The sequence below is a fragment of the Mustelus asterias genome, chromosome 17 (assembly GCF_964213995.1).
Source record: "Mustelus asterias chromosome 17, sMusAst1.hap1.1, whole genome shotgun sequence".
Lineage (NCBI taxonomy): Eukaryota > Metazoa > Chordata > Chondrichthyes > Carcharhiniformes > Triakidae > Mustelus > Mustelus asterias.
The window spans coordinates 74,016,700-74,037,092 of NC_135817.1; the positions used below are offsets into that span (position 1 = coordinate 74,016,700).

General features: G+C 43.1%; 1 protein-coding gene across 4 annotated transcripts; it reads left to right on the top strand.

Annotated features, from left to right (window-relative positions):
* Positions 1-412: 412 nt before the first annotated feature.
* LOC144506624 (F-box only protein 40) lies at positions 413-20,222 on the top strand. 4 transcript variants are annotated; one of them, XM_078232985.1, is made up of 5 exons: positions 3,191-3,241; positions 8,174-8,317; positions 9,243-9,270; positions 10,763-12,628; positions 18,949-20,222. In XM_078232985.1, the coding sequence occupies exons 3-5, from the start codon at positions 9,268-9,270 to the stop codon at positions 19,180-19,182; spliced, it is 2,103 nt and encodes a 700-aa protein (XP_078089111.1). In that variant the 5' UTR covers positions 3,191-3,241; positions 8,174-8,317; positions 9,243-9,267; the 3' UTR covers positions 19,183-20,222. The 4 variants fall into 4 exon arrangements, with proteins under 4 accessions (XP_078089112.1, XP_078089109.1, XP_078089111.1 ...); XM_078232984.1 differs by having other exon boundaries at positions 8,174-8,273; XM_078232986.1 differs by lacking the exons at positions 3,191-3,241; positions 8,174-8,317 and adding an exon at positions 413-460.
* The last annotated feature ends 171 nt before the right edge of the window (positions 20,223-20,393 follow it).

The following is a 20,393-nucleotide window of genomic DNA, read 5'->3' on the forward strand; positions in this document are numbered from 1 at the left end:
AAGGGTGAGTGAGCATCCCACTTGGAACCCTGCACATGCTTGGCACAGATCTCAAACCATGCTTAGACACCTGAAGGGCATGCAACAAGGCACCCTTCCCCCAGGGGCAGAATCTAACCCCTTCTCATCCCTCAATGAACACCCTTCACTGGTGACCCTTTTCCCCAAAACTGCCAGCACAACACCCGAGACACAGGCTCACATTGCACACCATGCACCTCAATATATTAATGCTTGCTATCCACCTTATGTTTCCACAGGAGAAAAGTATACATAAACAGCGTGAGACAGCACAGACTGGTGGTGGTGTGACTGACCTGCAGCAGCTGACCAGCCTTGAACAGCATGCCATGGAGCTGGCAGGGGGTGATGGGGCATCCAGAATGGTGATGGACAGCCAGGTCAGCATCCAGCATGCAAGTGAGCATCAGCGTACCCCTCAACCTTGGTCCTCCTCAAAGTAAGTGCGATGCTGCATAGAATGTTTCACCTCCTTTCCCCTAATGTGTGTTCTTTATTGTAGCTCTAGACCCAGAGGAACGCGGCACTTCGAGTGTTGGCACCCTCCCCCACTGCTGTTCTGGAGCAAACTCCCCACGACACCTGGACGACACCTCGGAGGGAGGCTCTGAAGAATCCTCTGAGGGCAGCAGCAGTGAAGCGGCACTGGCATATACCACACAACCCACCAACACAGACTGTCACCACAGTGGGTACTTCTGGTGTTAAAGTTGAAAGTTAAAGTTTATTTATTAGTCACAAGTAAGGCTAACATTAACACTGCAATGAAATTCCCCTAGTCGCCACAATCCGGCCCCTGTTCGGGTCAATGCACCTAACCAGCACGTCTTTCAGAATGTGGGAGGAAACCGGAGCACCCGGAGGAAACCCACGCAGACACAGGGAGAACGTGCAGACTCCATACAGACAGTGACCCAAGCCGGGACTCGAACCCTGATCCCTGGCGCTGTGAGGCAGCAGTGCTAACCACTGTGCTACGGCTTCTGGGTCATTTACTGATGAGCACATCACCGATACTGATGCACATCGGGTGGAAGTGGGTACATCCGAGGGCTTGGGCACACGGAAGTCTGTCGGAGGCGCGGATTCAGCTGTCCCCAAGCCTGATGCCGGGCCTCGGGGTTCATTCATCCCAATGCTGGTGGAGATGCATCAGCAAACCCGGGGAATTGTAGAAGCGCTGTCAACAACTATGCTGTGACTGCAAGGCTGTTTCAGGGAGTCCAACAGAGTGCTGTTGCAGGAGGTGGTGCCAACACATCGTGCAAACCAGGCCAACACTGCAAGGGTGGCAACCACAGGGGAAAGTCTGGCTCAGGGGTCTGTCCTCATGGGTAACAGGGTCCAAGTCAACCTGGAGACACAACGGGCCATGAGTGAGGATGCTACCGGCATCTAGGAGGCACAGCATTCCATGGCCATGAGTGTGGGTGCTGGCAACACCACACAATTCATGGCACCATGTGTGACCCGATTAGGTTGTGTGAAATTCCCATCATGTCAAATGTTGGCACAGATTATGCAGGTTGGCGTGCAGCCGTGGGCACTGCGTATCCTTGAGCTATTGCTATGTGTGCAACTGCAGCACCCGTTACAGGCATGTGTTGCTGGTCCGTGTCACAGGGCAGGGACAGACTGCAAAGCAGCACCAGATGTGTGCCCAGTGACAGCAGATTCCATGCAGTCCCTGTCTGAACCTCGGCACCCCGGCCTGGAGCAGCAGCTGCTTCATCTGGTTAGGCCTCAGTCAGCACATGGTGCACTCCTTCCCCCACCCTGGAACCCCAGCACTCAGTGCAGCCCCTGACCAGACCCTGGGGCAAGACAATGCCACTGCACAGTGCCCTGGAGGGGAAGGCTGAGCAGGACTCCTTCAGGGACCTTCACCTTGAAGAGAGAGCTCTGAGGAAATAGAAGCTCCCCCCGCACCCCAGATATCACTGGTCCATGGGCCAGCACCTGAAGACAGCAGGAGGAAGGCCACCAAGCATCTCCAGGGCCTGCCTGCAACAATCCCCGCACTGCGCTCATAGCACTTACCTCCTCACACTAGCTCAAGGCTGCCACGCCAGATTGAGACTTTTATAAACCTACTCTGATTCACGCCAAAGTGACATCACGCCAAAGAGATGGGAGGTGCTAACGTGGGCGGAGATTGCCGTGTCGATGCCGATAATGACATGCTAAAGTATGGTAAGTGATGCAAATCAGTAATACGCCGATTTTCAGTGCAGTCCCAGCGGCGCCATCTTTTTCTTGTTGGGAGATGTGCATGGGTCAAAGATGCTTGCAGGGAACCCACGAAATGGCCGACACGCGCATCTCCCAACCCGACGTGCCAAAAAACACGTGCGCATCGCGATGGGAGAATTGGGCCCATAAGTTCAGTCCTAAATAATACTGATGAAAAGGCATGTAGCCCTGAAAAGCTAGGTTTGTTTCTCTCTACACAGATGCTGCCAGGCCTGCTCAGTGTTTCCAGCATTTTCTGTTTTCACTGCACAATATTGAATTGATTTGGGCCACTCTGCAATGCTTTCACTTTCAGTAATCCTATTACCCATTCTTGTAACCAGTTCAAAGCATTGGCAGAAGTTGGGGATCAGATCCGTAACCGTAGATAGACAGTGGGCCCTCACAGCTAAACAAACAAAATCAAGATACTTTTCCAATACAAGTTGTTCTGTGAGTTTGACATTCCTTTGCTTTATGCCACACGGGGAGAACGTGCAGACTCCACACAGACAGTGACCCAAACCGGGAATCAAACCTGGGTCCCTGGTGCTGTGAGGCAGCAGGGCTAACCACCGTGCCAGGGGTTTTTCACAGTAACTTCATTAATGTAAGCCTACTTGTGACACTAATAAATAAACTTTAAACAGGTATTGCTTTGAAATGCAAAAATCTTTCTGTACATGCACTGACCTTCAACTCACGTGGGAGACGTTTGTTATTCAATATCTTGGGTAATGACTGAGAAAGTTTTGTATTTTAACAAGAAAAGAAATAGCAATGTTTTGGACGTTAATGATTTGTTGCTTTGGTAGGATCCCAAATATCACTTACCTCATTCCAAAAGCTCTAATTCAGTTTATTTTTAAAACCAAACACATTTATTCTAAATATAAATGTGACCTCCTTGAGCCAGGCATGTGCAGTTTTCAGATCTGAGAAGGGAAGACTAAACTCAACAACAACATTGTCCTTGGCCCCATTAAAAGTAAGTTTGGATTTGTTTCCAGTGTTGCTTTAACACTCTTTTTGTTTGTATGAAGTGTAGACTTAAATACGTGTGCTGCTTATTAAGTTGATCATTCAGCCAAAGCATTCAACACCCTGTCAGTGCTGTCACAGCAAATGGATCTTGTGATCCAGAAAATCTCAGTAACAAAACATAAATTGAAACTCAGGTCCTTATCAAATAAAATCTACAAATTGAAAAAAACTGAGAAATAAAAAGATTTTTAAAATTATATCTCCTTTTAAAAACATATTGCTCTGCAAAGGAGTATGTATATTTATTTATATGCAAAGTTGTACTTGCATGTGCAAATTCGCCAAGAGTTCAGGTCTAACACTCCAAAAGTGAATGTTTTGCTCCTTGATTAATTCTTACAAAATATTACTTTTAAGATCCTTTAGTCCTTGAAACCATATGAGTCAGATGGTGTCTCACACATTTTTTTTACTGCAGTGCACAGTGTAATGGAACTAAATCTATAAAATTGCACATTAGCTCCTAAGATATGTTTCGAATAATCTACATGAGGCAATGAAATGCTGCATGTAACAAATAAGAAGTGCTCATGTTTACTGGGACTTTGATTAAAATCAGAGTGGCCTTGCTTCCAAAGCTGATGAGCTCAGGAAAAGTGACAGTTTTAAATCTAATACACTAAAGAACATTATCACTAATAGATAGTTTCACAAACCACAAGCAATGCAATGCAATACAAACAGAAAGTGCTGGAAGTACTCAGTGGGTCCGGCAGCATTTGTGGAGAGAGAGAAACAGTTAACATTTCAGGTCATTGACCTTTTCAAGGTTATCAGCCTGAAATGTTAAACTCTGTTTCTGTCTCCACAGATGCTGAGTATTGCCAATATTTTCTGTTTTTGTTTCACATTTCCACCACCTGCAGTGTTTTGTTCCAGCATTACATGCAAGATGTTTTGATTATTAATATGATTTGACATGCCAGCCTGGGTTTACATCAGTCACACAATTAGAATCATAGAATCCTACAGTGCCGAAGGAGGCCATTTGGCCCATCGAGTCTGCACCGACCACAATCCCACCCAGGCCCTTTCCCCATAACCCTCTGCATGTACCCTAGCCAGTCCCCCTGACACTAAGAGACAATTTAGCATGGTCAATCCACCTAACCCGCACATCTTTGGACCGTGGGAGGAAACCGGAGCACCCGGAGGAAACCCACGCAGGCACAGGAGAATGTGCAGACTCCACACAGGCAGTGACCCGAGGCCAGAGTTGAACCTGGGACCCTGGTGCTGTGAGGCAGCAGTGCTAACCACTGTGCCACCAGGCCACCCACAATTGCCAGAACTGTGGTTAAAAACAGAAAACTTCACTATTCCCACCTACATAAACTATATTAAAGTTTTAACTTTAAATTATATTTGCAAACTCTGAATGCTTTCAGTGCTGTTCATTGGAGCTTTGTTAATATTAGGGAAGGGAAATTGCTTTCTGTTGCAGGATTTAAAATCCTGTATCAGTTTACAGGGCCAGGCATTAAGGATGCAAGTGTCAAATTGGAGTGAGTTGTTGCTTCCAGTCTCCATGTAATTAAGATTGTTATCCAGATAAATAAAAATAAACTCTTCACTGGTCATACTGGGATTGTTAATTCCAGTTTCCCACATTTATGCAACTACAGGCATTACTTTTGTGAAAGTAAGACTGCATTACTTGGAGGAGAGATAAACTGAATTCCCTTCTCTTAATGTCCATAAAAAGGGTGTTTTTGGAAAAGTAGATTGGTGTGTTTCTTAGTCCTCTTTAGCGTGCAGTCAATTTAAATAACCAGCAGCTGAGTTTTATGGGTTTTAAAAGTAAGTATTTATTCATGCATTCAACCTGAATCTAAATGTTATGCCAATCACTCAGCAGTCATGCAGACACACAATCAAGAAACAAAATTACAGTTAATAAGAATAGAGTACTTTTACAAGTTGCAACCAAAAGAACGATTCATAGTTCACATGTCTAACTAGTTGTAGGAATTCAATCTTGATTATAGATCATAGGATCCTACAGTGCAGAAGGAGGCCATTCGGTCCATCGAGTCTGCACTGACCCCCCAGGCCCCACACCGTTACCTCATGCATCCACCCTAGCCAGTTCCCCTGACACTAAGGGGCAATTTAGCATGGCCAATCCACCTAACCTGCACATCTTTGGACTGTGGGAGGAAACCGGAGCACCCAGAGGAAACCTATGCAGACACGGGGAGAACATGCAGACAGTGATCGAAGCCGGGAATTGAACCTGGGTCCCTGGCGCTGTGAGGCAGTAGTGCTAACCACTGTGCCAGCATGCCACCCATAACTACTGTGCCACTGTGCCGAGTCTGGTGAAGAAGGAAGTCTTTTGCACTCTTGAATTGTACTTTAGATGAGTTCAGGTAACCGGAGTCTGATATATCGGGATTATTTTAGGATTCCCTGGAAAGAGATGAATGTTCAGCAGATCATTAAGTTAAGCACTTATAATGAGGTCTAATATTTTTAATGGTGGACTTGGATTTAGGAATCAGACAAGAAGGCATTTAAATACTTTACAGTGTCTAGGTTCTTAAAGGCAAATATAGCCTTTGCTGCAGCTGCTGTTTCTTTCAATGCTTTATCTAGAGTGCCCTGACACCTCTTAAAATTGTTAACTTGAGCCAATTTCGGTCATATGACCCTACATAGAAAGTACAGAGTCATCACTACACAATAGGAGATAGATAGTGGTCTTTCACACTTGTGGATAACTTGTCTCGTCAGCTCTCTTCTGTTAAGTTGCAAACTTGGCGACATAGAACCTAAAAGTAAAGCACAAACAATGTCAAGTATGAATTCCAGAGGGGTGTTATGTGGGCATTTCCATTCACTATGATTTAATTTGAATCTGACTTGTGATAGTCTGTTTTGAAGGTGCAAAGGTCGCCTGACTCTTGGCAGCCATCTTAGCAACAATGTGATTGTCTATTTTCAAAATATAAAATAAAATTCCAGAAGCTTCCCCAGGAACGCTGTCCATGTTTGAAGTTATGAATAGGACATGCGCTCACTGGGTATGACACATGTCGCAGTCTCTCCCCTCAGGTGTGTGCATTGGCAGGTGGGTGCTACATGCTTTCTGTGCTCTCTGGCTAGCCTGTCTTTCTTTTGTGGAAGAAGAATGGGGGAGGGGAGTTGTCATAATGGGAGGTCATTAAAATTGAGGCTGTGAGGAAGCTGAAGATAGATTGTTTCTATTTGTTGAGGGGATATGGGTGCCACTGGCTGGGCCAGCATTTATTCTCCATCCCTAATTGTCCTTGAAATGAGTGTCTTTCAGGGGGCTTTTAGGAGTCAGCCCCATTGTTTTGGGTCTGGAGTCACATGTAAGGCAGACGGTAGATTTCCATCCCTAAAGAACATCAGTGAACCAGATTGGGTTTCATCACAATCAACAATGGTTTCATGGTCATCATTAGACTTTAATTCCAGTTTTTAAATTGAATTTACCATGCTGGGATTTGAAAATGAGTCCACAGAGTATTACCCTGGGTCTCTGGATTACTAATCTAGTGACTATACCACTATGCCACCAATTCCCCGAGATAGTGAATCAAATGACAGAGATGAAAAACAATGATTTAAATCAGCTGAGAAACAAACTTTCTGTGAATCCTTTTAAAATAGCTACTGGGCTATTTAAACCAGCGGCTGTTTTTTTTCTCTTCCTGGAAGCCTGTTTCATATAGATATGCTTAATGGTCAGGTGGAAAATAAGACAATTGATGTTATCTTGAAATTACCACCTCATTTAGGGAGGGGGCTTCCTCTGTAAGTCACAACTAGTAATGACAAATTCGATGGGGCAAAATGGCCAAGGATCTGGTGCAAGGGATTCCTAATCAGCCAGGAATCAGGCAGTGAAGAGGAATATGTAGGCTATTTAGTTTCTATTATTTTACTTAAAATTTGGTTTATATACTTAGGGAGCATTCATCTCTCCCTCTTACTCATTCCCTCTCTAATTCTTTTCTCTGCTTCTCATTGATCATTTCTCTCACTCATTTTACCTTTTATCATTTTAAGTATATTTTCTTCTCTCATTGCCTCTTATTCTCTTTCCTCCCCTCTGCCTTATATTCTTTCTCCCTTTTATGCTCGCAATGGACCTGATTTGTTTTTTTGGGGAAAAATATCTGAACAACAGAGTGTTATTAATACATACATTGGTCAGCAACATGTAGCAAGGAAGGTATTCCCCATGAAGTGAGAGAATTGGCACAAGTTACTGGCCAATTAGCACAACTCCACCATTACTGTCCCAAAAATGATATCTCAGGCTCAACTTCCCTGTGATTTTCAGGATGTTGCTACATTAGCAAATGAAAGTTAAGTCCTGTAAGTAACTTTTTAACAATTGGATAATTGTTATTGATTGCAAATCAACCTCTCTCCCACCCAGTAAGTATAAGAAAAGCATCTAGGGAATGCCCAGCAGTCCACTGGAAGAAGACTGTTTGAAACTGAGCTAACTCAAACAAGAAACCTTGGTGTTGAGAGAGCGGTAAATTTTCACTCGGGTTTTGTGTCTCTAAGAGTTGCTAGAATCAAATGAGTAGTGTGAGTTTGAATCATTTTCTGGTATCTGTATTGAAATCTTTCCAAACGTTTTGTAATTTAGTCCATTTTTTCTTGCTTAAAAAAAATTATTCTTTGTCGAACAGTATATGGGCAGATTCTTGTGAACATGTTCAGTAACTGTTCTCCACAAGATAAACAAAGTTAGGTTCTACCAAGCCAGGTTTCACCTTGGGATCTGACGTGTCCTGTACTAATATCAGCTAGGGTCATAACACTTGCTTGGTGTTCCTTTTCATTTGCATTTGCTCTTTTCTTACTATTTATTTTGTTTCATGTGATATAGATGTTGCTGGTAAGGCCAACATTTGTTGCCCATTCTTAATTGCCCTTAAGAGCAGTTAAGAGTCAACCAGATCAGTGGAGTCGCATGTATGCCAGACCAAGTAAGGCAGCAGTTTTCCTTCCCTAAAGGACATTAGTGAATCAGGTGAACTTTACAACAATGATAGTGTGGTGAACCATTGTTGGTTCCCACCAGGTAGTGCTGAGCCATAGTCTGGCCAGTACTATGAGTCTGTAGATATGTTACTGTTGGGGTTAGGGTTGGGCTGTTCTACCTGTTAATATAGTCCTATGGTACACCCCAGTTGGCTCCGCCTCCTGGGAGAGGTATAAAGGTCACTACTCTGCCTGGTGACCCTTTAGTCTGGGATCGTATACTGTATATAGTAGCTCTGTTATTGTTGGCAATAAAAGCCTTTATTTCCCGAGTACATCCAGCCTCTCGTGTGTTATATCGCGCATCAGATAGTTTCATGGGCACTGTTACTGAGTCTAGGTTTCAATTTCAGATTTATTTTTAAAAATGGAATTTATTAATTACATTTAAATTCCACCAGCTGTAGTTTTTTCCTCCTCTTTTACAAGTGTTGAAGTATCTTATTGAAATATGAAGACACTGAATCTCATTTTATATCTAACAACGTTGCCCAAGTTCAGCAGTAATTAGCTGTATCTGATAGAGAAATTCATGAGGATGAAATTTCAGACATTGACACATCACGTTATTGGTGTTGAGATTAAGTCAGGTTGCCAGGAAAATATTGTGACACTCTGCAATGGATCCTCACACTTAAACTCAGGTCGATTGATATTACTGTTAGAATCAGTACAATTATTACTTATGCTGCATCCCATTACATCAGTTTAAAATTGTGTCCATTCACCCTCAATGCATCTAATTCAATTTACTTATATCACTGCATTATGCTTCACCCACGTCATAAACCGTACTCTGATGCTCAATTATCTGGACTTTTAACAAAAATGTTGTGATTGATTCATTTTCTGGAAACTTATTGCACTTTAAATTTGTTGAATTATATCTAAAGCAATTTATTTTATTCTTTCAGCTGAGAAGAAAGAGGATTAGTCAAAATGGTAAGAATGTGAACCTGACTGTCACGAGCTGTAAAATGTAATGCTAAATCACCACAGATATTAGACGTTCATGTCCCCTTAGAAATTAACATTTAAATCTTCCACTACCTGCCCTGCCCAAACCACTACAGTGTTGTGGCCCTTATCATCAAACTTCACCTTAATCCCTTCTTCTACTCTTCAGCAGATGCCCCCCCCCCCCTCCCCTTGCCCCGGGGCCCAAGGCACCAGGCCAGGGTGTCAGTGACAGGGTGCCAGGGGCAGTGCACCATTGATGCTGCCAAGGTGCATGGCCTGAAGGTGGGCTTGTGTAGGGGGTCTGGGGTTGCTGAATGCGGTAGTCTGGGGCGGGCGGGGGGGGGGGGGGGGGGGGGGACAGCTGAGTAGGGTGGGCTGAAGTGGGGAGGGGGCTGGGTGGGGAAGTCTGAGAGGGTAGAATTAACGTGAAACTGCGAATGTCTGCCCCTTGCAATGGTGTTTCATATATTCCAGCCACACCTGTGCGAACAAGATTAGTTTCTAAACTAAAACCAGACTGGGTATTAAGGAGAGACAATATGAAAGAAATTGTGGATCCTCTGAAAGCCGTTCAGTTGGTTGTGGATACGCTTGGAATTTCTATTTAAAATGTCAATAATGGAAAATAATTTGGGGGGTTGGGGGGGCTTGAAGGGGGAGGGGGTTAAATGGAGGGGGGAGGAGGGAGAGAGGGGACCTGAGTAGGGGTCTGATGGGGAGGGAGGGGGCTGAGGGGGGTTTGGGTTGAGGCACCTTCATGCCTGAATGGTGTTCGGTGGGAGGGATGGGACTTATTATTTGAGTGAAGGGGGGAGGATGCCCCTTTCTGCTGAGGGTTTGGTGGTGCTCCCCTGGACCCTCAGCGTCCAGCATGCCAGGTCCATATTGGTCATGACAAACACCAAAGCCCACCTGGTGCATTTCCCGGTGGAGAGGTTGGTGAATGGTGGGGGAGAGGTGGATATTGCAGACATTATTACAATTTTTCAGTGAGATGTCTAAATACCATGAGGTTTCTTTGGACCCTCCCTAAATCCTATTTCCCACAATTTACCAGCTTTTCTCTGGCTACCCAAACTTGTTCTCCTGCTCATCCCTCAGGTGCCATTTTTCACTTATTTCGAACAGGTAGCTAGCTGCGTGGTGACACACAGACAGAGGCACACAGTTAAAATACTTTGGGCCTTATATTCGGTCTTTCATTGCGGTTGGTCTCACTCGCCTGAATCATATTGGAAGTTAAGCACAGCTTCTTACAATCTAGATAGCATCATTGAGTCAAAGATTTATAGTAAAACCAAGTGCATAAGTACACTCTTTATATTTTAGTGCATGTGCATACAGATATAGACAAATCCAGAACACGAGTCTATTATTAAATGCACAAAATATATAGCACACACTTACCTTACTGTATATGTAAGTGAACGAAGTAAACCTATGAAATCAAAGCAATATCTTTTTGCTTCTATAGATCAGAAATAGAAACTTAACTCCTCGACTGCACAAGCACTGTGAAAAATGTTATAATCGGCACTGCAAAAAGTCCTTTGAACCTTCTGTATCCTGTTTGATTATCAGTTGCCCTTCCAAATGTGGTGCTGTTTTTCACCAGTGTAAGGAGGACGAACACACACTACTGTGCCCACTGGAACATGTCTCTTGCTTAAATGCCGCCTTTGGCTGCCCATTCTCCATGGCACGCCACAAACTTTCCAAGCACCTTCACGTCTGTCCTGCCAGCATTGTGTGCTGTTCAATGCAATGGAACCGTTGGCCAGTGAATGAAGATGAGATAAGGTTAAAGGATACTGCAGTCAAAGAATCCTTGAATCCAGAGGATTTGGACTGGGGCACCGCAATGAGAGATCAGAGGATTCTTTTCAATTCAGTGAAGATGGCTGAACTTTTCCCGGAGATGGCTGAGAGAGTTGATGAAAATGATTTGGCTTCGAATGAAGAGGGAGCAGTGGGAGGACAGCTCCTTACTTCTACATCATTGGATAGGAGTTTTCTTGAAACAGGAGCAGCAGCACTTCAAGATGGAGTTGGTGAGGTCAATGCAGATGTGGCTGAACTCGCTCAAGAAGAATATTTAGCTATGTATTCTAACTGGGAGCACATTTTCAGTAAAGATAAAGGCGGCTGTGCCACTGAGGGGAAAACTGCAGAAGTTAAATCCAAGCAGGAAAGTGAGAGTTCATCAGCCTCCAATAACAATAAGAAAAGTCTACCTGCAGATGAAACAAGTACGTCAGACCCAGCTTTGCTAGCATTGATAGAAAAGACAGGCGAAGCTCCTTGGCAGGAAGGAGTTTTAGAAAGGCTAGAAACTCAGTTGGATACACAACAATTTAATATGTATTTGGCGCATCATGGTAGTATGCTTATTCGATTTGGCCAGATAAGTGCATGTACACCCAAAGAAAAAGACTTTGTTTATGGGAACCTGGAAGCCCAGCATGTTAAAACTGTCAATACATTTAAAGTTCCTACCAGCTACCGTGCCAAGCGAGGACATATGGGAGAATCATACTCAAGTAAGATCAGAAAGGAGACCAAAGCCGTGGACACTTCTGACCTGGAGACAGAGAACCATCAAAATGACGAAGTTGCTACTTCATTGCTTTGTTATTTAGAAAAAGTATTAAAAGGCCACGCTATATCAGAAACAAAAGGCACTGATGGATTCACCATTGATTTTGCAACTCAGACATATTCTTTCCCTTCTGCTCCTTTCGTCCGTGGTGTATCTCTGACCGATGTAGCAGCAGAGAAAGCCTCTTGTCTGTTTCTGCAACTCCAGACAGAGTGCATCACAAAAAGATACAACAAACCGAACTCTGCCTTTACATTTATGTGCCACCATTTCTTCAGGCGAGATGAGTATTCATCACACTTCCGGAACGTGCATGCTGATATTCAGTCGGGCCTGAATGGATGGATGGTACAGAGATGTCCTCTGGCTTATCTTGGCTGTTCCTACTCACAACAAAGATTCTGCCCCCCCAAGCAGAGAGCTAATGTGATCTACAATCAACAGCAAAATGCATTTGCAATCAAACCAAATGTTCCTGCAGTTCTGTATCAGCACAATCACAGGAATCACAGTGTATGGAATAGTGGGAAAAATATGCTTAGCTTGAACAGTCTTCCATTTGAGATACTGAGGTACATTGCAAGCTTCTTGGACAGCTACAGCCTAGCACAGTTGTCCCAGGTGTCTGTGTTGATGAATGTGATCTCTTCCACGCTACTGCAAGAGCATGGCATGGTCTCCCTCGTCTGGGAAAAGAAAGGTTACTCACATGGAAGCTTTTCTTGGCGAGCTCGAAAACGGGCAAGTACATTTCTACAACTTGATTAGTTTAAATTTTTAAAACTATAAAAAAGCGCAGTAACCTCCTGCCTGCGTAGGTAATTGAAACTGAAGCCGGTTTAACTATATTTGACCTAATTAAATGTAATTCAGTGAAGAATTCAGAAAAACAAAGAGGCCATTAGGAATTTTCCAGCCTTGGTAGAGTCCAAATCCTTCTTGGGTGAGAATTACAATATCTAAAAGCAACATTTAATCTGATCAATCTTCTCATTGACCTCCACTAACTAAGCACAGAAAGGCAATTTCAAAACAGATCTGTCAATTCTGGCAATTTAATCTATTATCTTTCCAGTTAATGCCATGTCTCTTGATTATTTATTACACATTTATGGAGTATATCCTGCTTTTTTTAATCTTCTGGCATCCACATAGCACCCTGTGCTTAAGATAAAGTCAAAGCAAGGCCTCCGCAAATACACTTCAGCCCATCCAGAATAGTATATTAGTCTTCCTTTCATTAGATCCACATACGGCATTTTCCACATTTTATTTTTTGCCATAAGCTACTATTCAAATCTAATATATAAATAAATCCAAAAATATAGTCTTATCTTTGCACTAAACAAAACGTTGTATCTAATCATTGCAATGTGATTTTTAACAGGATGTTATTTCTTTCAGAAGCATTACCACTTCTCAGTTTCAATTTTCCATGTGGCCAATTCTTCCAGGCTCCAAGCAAACATGACAACCAACTCAGCCCTGACTTCTTTTTACTTCACCTTGCAGAAATATATTTCTCCACGTACTCATAAAATAGATCCATTATAGAACTGGCTAAATAGCAAATGACCCTCCCATATTCTGTGCAGCTATGAGAATCATATTGGGAATGCAGTCTGCATTTGGCCCAGCAGTGACTTGTTGCCAACATCTTTGCCTTGGGGGGGGGGGGGGGGGTTAGTAGCTACCAACCAAAGGACATGAGATAGTCAGAGGTCAAAGTAGCAATTTCCTGTCTCACTGGAGAAGAGAAAGCAGAGATATATTTGTGCCAGGAATTTTTGTAAGGGTTCTTTGAATCTCTGTAAAATTGGCAGTAACAGGAAAATGGCATAAATGGCTATTTAGACTATTTTCCAGGATTTCCAACAATCTTCTGTCTAAGTTATGGAATGAGGTCGAAATATTCCCACAGGAAATCTGTCCCATGTAAACATCTCTTCTATCTTACGGGTAGCATGGTGACACAATGGTTAACACTACTGCCTCACAGCATTAATGAAAATACCAATAATGCTCATAAACCAAAATGCAATTATTTATCCTGAGAGTAAATTAGTTTTCAAAAAGCAAACAATTAACATCTGACAATTTGAGGATCCCATTTTATTAGTCATCCATTACCAAAGCAAATATTGATGGTATGTTGACCTTCATTAACTGTCTTCTATCTCTACTATTGCCACAGTTTAAAAATAACTTATCCCTGATTGCACCGTTACTAAATCTGGAAATAGCAACTCATGGTATTCGGATAGTTTAGCCTGTTGATCATGCATTCCCTCAGCTTGTTTAATTCATACCAAGTGATAACAAAGCAGAAACAACATTGCTGATAATACATTAAACCATTTCAGAATAAATAATTGGCTTTCTATGGGCTCATGTCCTTCGAAAGAACTATGGACAATCTGTTCTACCATTGGTTCTGGTAAAATAGAGTAGTGAGGGAAAATCTATAATAAAGGTGCTGGATGACCAGTACAATGAATAGGATTTTATTGGGGACCTGGATTTTGAAGTACGAATATTGGTTAGGCCAATATTACCATTATTATGGAGTAAATTGGACATATGCAGTAAGATGTAGAATCGGTTGCTATCTGATTCACCCTCCTCACCCACTAATTCTTTTTTATTCATTCGTGGGATGCGAGCGTCGCTGGCTGGCAAGCATTTATTGCCCATCCCTAGTTGCCAGAGGGTTGCTGAGAGTCAGTCACATTGCTGCGGCTCTGGAGTCACATGTAGGCCATATCAGATAAGGATGGCAGACTTCCTTCCCTTAAGGACATTAATGAACGAGATGGGTTTTTCCAATAATCAACAATGGTTTTGTGGTCATCAGTAGATAATTAATTCCAGATTTTTTTTACTGAATTCAAATTCCACCACCTGCCATGCTGGGATTCGAACCCAGAACATTTCTAGATTAATAGTCTAGCGATAATACCTCTAGGCCATCACCTCTGATGGGCTCGGCATTGTTATACATGTAAGTGCATGAAGTTGCAGTACTTATATGAACACTCCATAAAATGTTACAGCTTGTCCTTTCAAGGGTGTGAATTTTAAGGTAATGGCAAGTCTTAATTACTGTCAAGCAAACTCTGAAAATTACAAGGGCCAGGTCTCATTCTTTCAGGTTGAATCATTGTTGGAGAGTTTTCTCTCTTAATCCCATCTATTGCTCTCTTTATTATGGTTCCTGAACATGGTTTTACATTGAATTAAATGTTTAAACTCTGCATACCTCAATAAGGGTTCTTCAGTCTCATTGGTTGAAGGGGCACACTTGTTTGCCCTGTTTACGTAGGTTCCAGATCCCCTGCAGCGGACGTGGTGCTGTTTCCAACCCCCAATGACTGTACGTTTCTTCTCAAAATCCAAGGAACAGTCTGTGAGCAGATCAAAGTGTAATGCTGCACATTTACTGCTGACTGTAGAATCTGGGCCATTATTGTTCTTTTTCAGGATGTGGCCATTGCTGACAAGACCAATGTTTGTTGCTCACCTTGAGAAATGGAGTAAAAGCAAATTACTGCGGATGCTGGAATCTGAAACCAAAAGAGAAAATGCTGGAAAATCTCAGCAGGTCTGGCAGCATCTGTAAGGAGAGAAAAGAGCTGACGTTTCGAGTCCAGATGAGTTTGCACACAATACTCCAGCTGTGGCCTAATGAATGTTTTACACAACTCCATCATAACCTCCCTACTCTTATACTCCATGCATCAGCTAATAAACACAAGTATCCCACATGCCTTCCATTAGTGGATGTTGCAAGTTAGATTCATAAACTCTAGGCTACTGATGAATTGAAGGTCATGTGGACTCGAAACGTCAGCTCTTTTCTCTCCTTACAGATGCTGCCAGACCTGCTGAGATTTTCCAGCATTTCCTCTCTTGAGAGATGGAGTGATTTGCTAAACTACTTCAGAAGACGGACAAGAGTCAGCCATGTTGGTGTGGGATGGTGTCATATATATAGGCCAGATAGCGTGAGGATTCCTGAAAAAAAATCAACGTATCTGTTGGATTTTTGCAACATTCCAACAGCTTATTTGTTAGATTCATATTTTATATTGATATTTTTACTGCCCTATTTTAAAAAAACTGGATTAAAATTCAAAAACTATAATGGTGAGATTCGATCTGCTAATCACGTAGATTAGCAGAATAGGTTTACTGTTTCAGGAACTTAATCATTAGACTCCTCAATTTTTTGAATTAATCAGATTAAATTATAAAGTTAAAATTTAATTATTAGTCACAAGTAGACTTACATTAACACTGCAATTAAGTTACTGTGAAAATCTCCTAGTCGCCAGAATGGTCTCCTTCTGCACTGTAGGATTCTATACCCTGGTATAGAATCATAGAATCCTGCAGTGCAGAAGGAGGCCATTCGGCCCATCAAGTCTACGCAGACCACAATCCCAGCCAGGCCATATCCCCATAACCCCATACATTTACCCTAGCTAGTCCCCCTGACACTAAGGGGCAATTTAGCTTGGCCAATCCACCTAACCCGCACATCTTTGGACTGTGGGAGGAAACCGGAGCACCCGGAGGAAACCCATGTAGACACTGGGAGAACGTGCTGACTCCGCATAGACAGTGACCCAAGCCGGGAATCGAACCCGGGTCCCTGGTGCTGTGAGGCAGCATTGCCAACCACTGTGCCAATGGAAGTGGAGTTTCCATTACCATTATTGGCAATATTTTGAGTTTTCTACCCATCCCTTCAAATTCTCGATCAGTACAATCGTGGCTACTACACTTTAGGCACACAGGCCAAAACTACTAGAGAATCGCTGGCAATACCACTGCTTTTGGGAGGTCTTGCTTATATGTGCTTAAAGTCTTGTTTTTGATTTAAGTTTCACCGTGTTCCTTCAAGGTTCTGAGAATATCTTATGTTGAACCACAGCCGCAGCCAAGGCAATTACAGGGATTCATGGTATTGATTTTCCTCATGTATTGACATTTGCTTCACAGCAGGGAGGCCCTAATGCCACCAAAGAGACAGTTAACTCTTGATCCCACATTGCTGCTTGCAGCTGGCTGTCGAACAGCATTAGGGGAGATTGGTCAGCAGCTTTCGAACTTATCCTCTCAACTGCCAAAGCTGCAAGGCGGCTTAGAATCAGAGAGGCATAGAGTTTTACAGCACAAAAAGAGGCCCTTTGTGTCTGTCCCGGCCACCAAGCACCTCTCGATTCTAGTCCCGTTTTCCAGCACTTGGTCTGTAGCTTTGTATACTACGATGTTTCAAGTGCTGAACTAAATGCTTCATAAATGTTGTGAGGTTTCCTGCCTCTACCACCCTTTCAGACAGTGAGATCCAGATGCCCATCATACATTGGGTAAAAATGCTATTCCTTAAATCCCCTGCCCCTTACCTTAAATCTATGCCTTTGGTTCGTGACCCCACTGCTAAGAGGAAGAGTTCCTTCCTATTTACCCTATCTATGTCCCTCATAATTTTGAACTCCCTCTGCTCACAGGAAGACAACTCCAGCCTAAGCAGCCTCTTTTCATAGCTGAAACGCTCCAGCCCAGGCAACATCCTGGTGAATTTCCTCTGCACCCTTTCTAGTGCAATCATGTCCTTCCTATAATGTGGGGACCAGAACTGCACACAGTACTCCAGCTGTGGCCTAATGAGCATTTTACACAGCTCCATCGTAACTTCCCTACTCTTATACTCTATGCATCGGCTAATAAAAACAAGTATCCCATATGCCTTCCATTAGTGGGATATGGGATAATAATGGTTCACATCTGTACAAAGCCTCTGTGGTAATGTTAAACTTCTGAAGGTAGGGTTTTCTGATCACCAATCCTGCCCAAATGCACTTGAAATTGCACCACTGAGGAAATAATTTGTGTAATCACAAGCATAAAATTTTCAATGGAACAGCACTTCCTCAATGTAATTATTAATGGACAGGCATCGATTTCACCAAATGGGGCAGCTTAATATAACATAATTAGTATTCCTTGATATATTTAAGAGCATTGACCTGGTTTCAGTAATAAAGCTGAAAAGGGCTGATGGGGCGGCACGGTGGCACAGTCGTTAGCACTGCTGCTTCACAGCGCCAGGGAGCCGGATTCAGTTCCTGGCTCGGGTCACCGTCTGTGTGGAGTTTGTACATTCTCCCCGTGTCTGCATGGGTTTCCTCCGGGTGCTCCGGTTTTCTCCCACAGTCCGAAAGATGTGCGGGTTAGGTGCATTGAGCCGAACAGACATCAGAGTGTGGCGACTAGGAGATTTTCGTAGTAACTTCACTGCAGTATTAATGTAAGCCTTACTTGTGACTAACAAATAAACTTTAACGTTATCAGCAAAGATAAGCATTTTTAGGAGGATGTCTGATCCTCCAGCTTTGAGTGATGCCATTTAAAATCACTGAAAATGACTTCAGAGAAAATTGTTCTGAGCCATTTATGACATAAAAATATTTGTAAAACTTGCCAATTGATCTGAGAAAATGAGCACCATTTAAAGAATCTTCTTTAGAACTGGCAGCGGAACATTGCGACACTGACCTGGTGACGTGGCTAGTTTTGTTGGCGGGATCCGATTGGGGCAAACTGATTGTTGAACTAGTCTAAAAGATCACGGGAAATGCGAGCATGAGTGGTTTTGGGTGGAACTCGCATTTAAAATTCAACCATCCTTTGAGCTGTTTTGACCAATTCTGCCTGGACTATGCTGATAGAAGTGGAAATTCAGTCTCATGGAGTCTAATTTTGTGTCAACTGAGTCCAAATATAATGAGACCACCTCCTTTAGGAAATCCCATTTGGCTTTGTACTGACACCACATCCTAAAACGTCTATGTTGCTTAGAGCTCGGCCAAAAAGGAGTTTCACATCTACTGAAGTGAAAAATGTCACATTAGATCGCATCTGGAACTACCTGTTTACGGTACAAGACACCTTTGACTCACACAGTTTGTTTCTGCATCTGAACCTTGTGTCGGAACCCAAGTAGCACCGATCAATTGGGATTTATAAGACTCTGACCTCCTTTCCTTTCATTTCAGAAATGGCAGTTCAGCTCAGTCTTCTCTACTGTTAACAACTGGAGGTTTAATGACAGCCCCAGCATGGCAGAACATCTGAAAACCTGTTCCTATTACGTGACAGAGAGTAAATCAAAGCCTGTCGCTCTCATTGACATGTGCAAGTCTCCAGAATCCAAAAAAGAGAAAAAGAACCTTGTTAGTATGTTTAATAAGAAAAAAGCAGCAAATAGATTTTCCAGTCTGATTGTATGAAAGTTTTAGTGTTTTGATCTCGATATTATTGTTTCATTCATTTATCCAATGTCATTAATAAGTTTGTGGCATGTTGCTTACGTTTAGGCCGGCTAGAATCTTTGCATTTTAATTGTATTACTGTACACCCTTTTTGAAAGTTGTGTTTTAATTGCCACATAAACGGGAGAGGAATGACAATGTTGTAGCATGATATACATTTGACTCAAGACTACAGCTTACACTTGTGCAATAAGGCAGGATGGATAAAAAATAGTTCAAAACCGGAGTTGTATTTGAGAGGTATGTGACGTGGTTGCAGGAATAAATAGGAGCATGAGAATAATCTACTTACCGGTTTTAAGGTCAGGATTTGATTATGATCGGATCATTTCATGTTGGAAATGTAAAAAGTACATTATTTTTAGCACAGAACATGAATCTGTCGACAGGCTTCACCCCTGTTGGCGAATGGTGTTGCTGCAGTTCTCACCAAGGTGGATTGTGGATGATGCTGTCATGGAAAGGGAGATAACTCAATCTTCTCGTGGTTGTCTACAGAATGTGGCCAGAAGCACGGTGGCAGAGTGGTTAGCACTGCTGCTTCACGGCTCCAGGGACCTGGGTTCGATTCCCGGCTTGGGTCACTGTCTGTGTGGAGTTTGCACATTCTCCTCGTGTCTGCGTGGGTTTCCTCCGGGTGCTCCGGTTTCCTCCCACAGTCCCAAGATGTGCGGGTTAGGTTGATTGCCCCTTAGTGTCCTGAGATGCGTAGGTTAGAGGGATTAGTGGGTAAATATGTAGGGATATGGGGGTAGGGCCTAGGTGGGATTGTGGTGGATGCAGACTCGATGGGCCGAATGGCCTCTTTCTGCGCTGTAGGGTTTCTGTGATTTCTATGAAGCCTGGGAGCAGGAGGATTCTCTCCTGATCGCCTCTGTTTTTGGCTGAGAAATTGTGAAGTAGTAGCATAACAAAGATCTAAAACTCTTTTACTTAATAACATGTTTGCTGTATTAACATGAAAATAAAACAGTTCTGTTTTTTTTAAGAGAAGTTCATTTGTCATAGCACTACTGAAATATTTTGAGGTTCCCACCTAAGAATGAAGGTGGTGTGGGGATGGCGGGGGGGGGGGGGGGGGGGTTGGGTGGGGCGGGGGGGATGGCAGGGGGGTGGTGGAGAGGGGTGAGGAGTTATGGTGGGAAATGCATAATGTGAGTTTTCCTGAA

What these genes read in the sequence shown, in the direction of transcription:
- LOC144506624 (XM_078232986.1), top strand. An exon ending in CTTGGCGAGCTCGAAAACGG is followed by an intron (nt 12,629 to 18,948) that starts GCAAGTACATTT and finishes CTTTCATTTCAG; the next exon opens with AAATGGCAGTTCAGCTCAGT.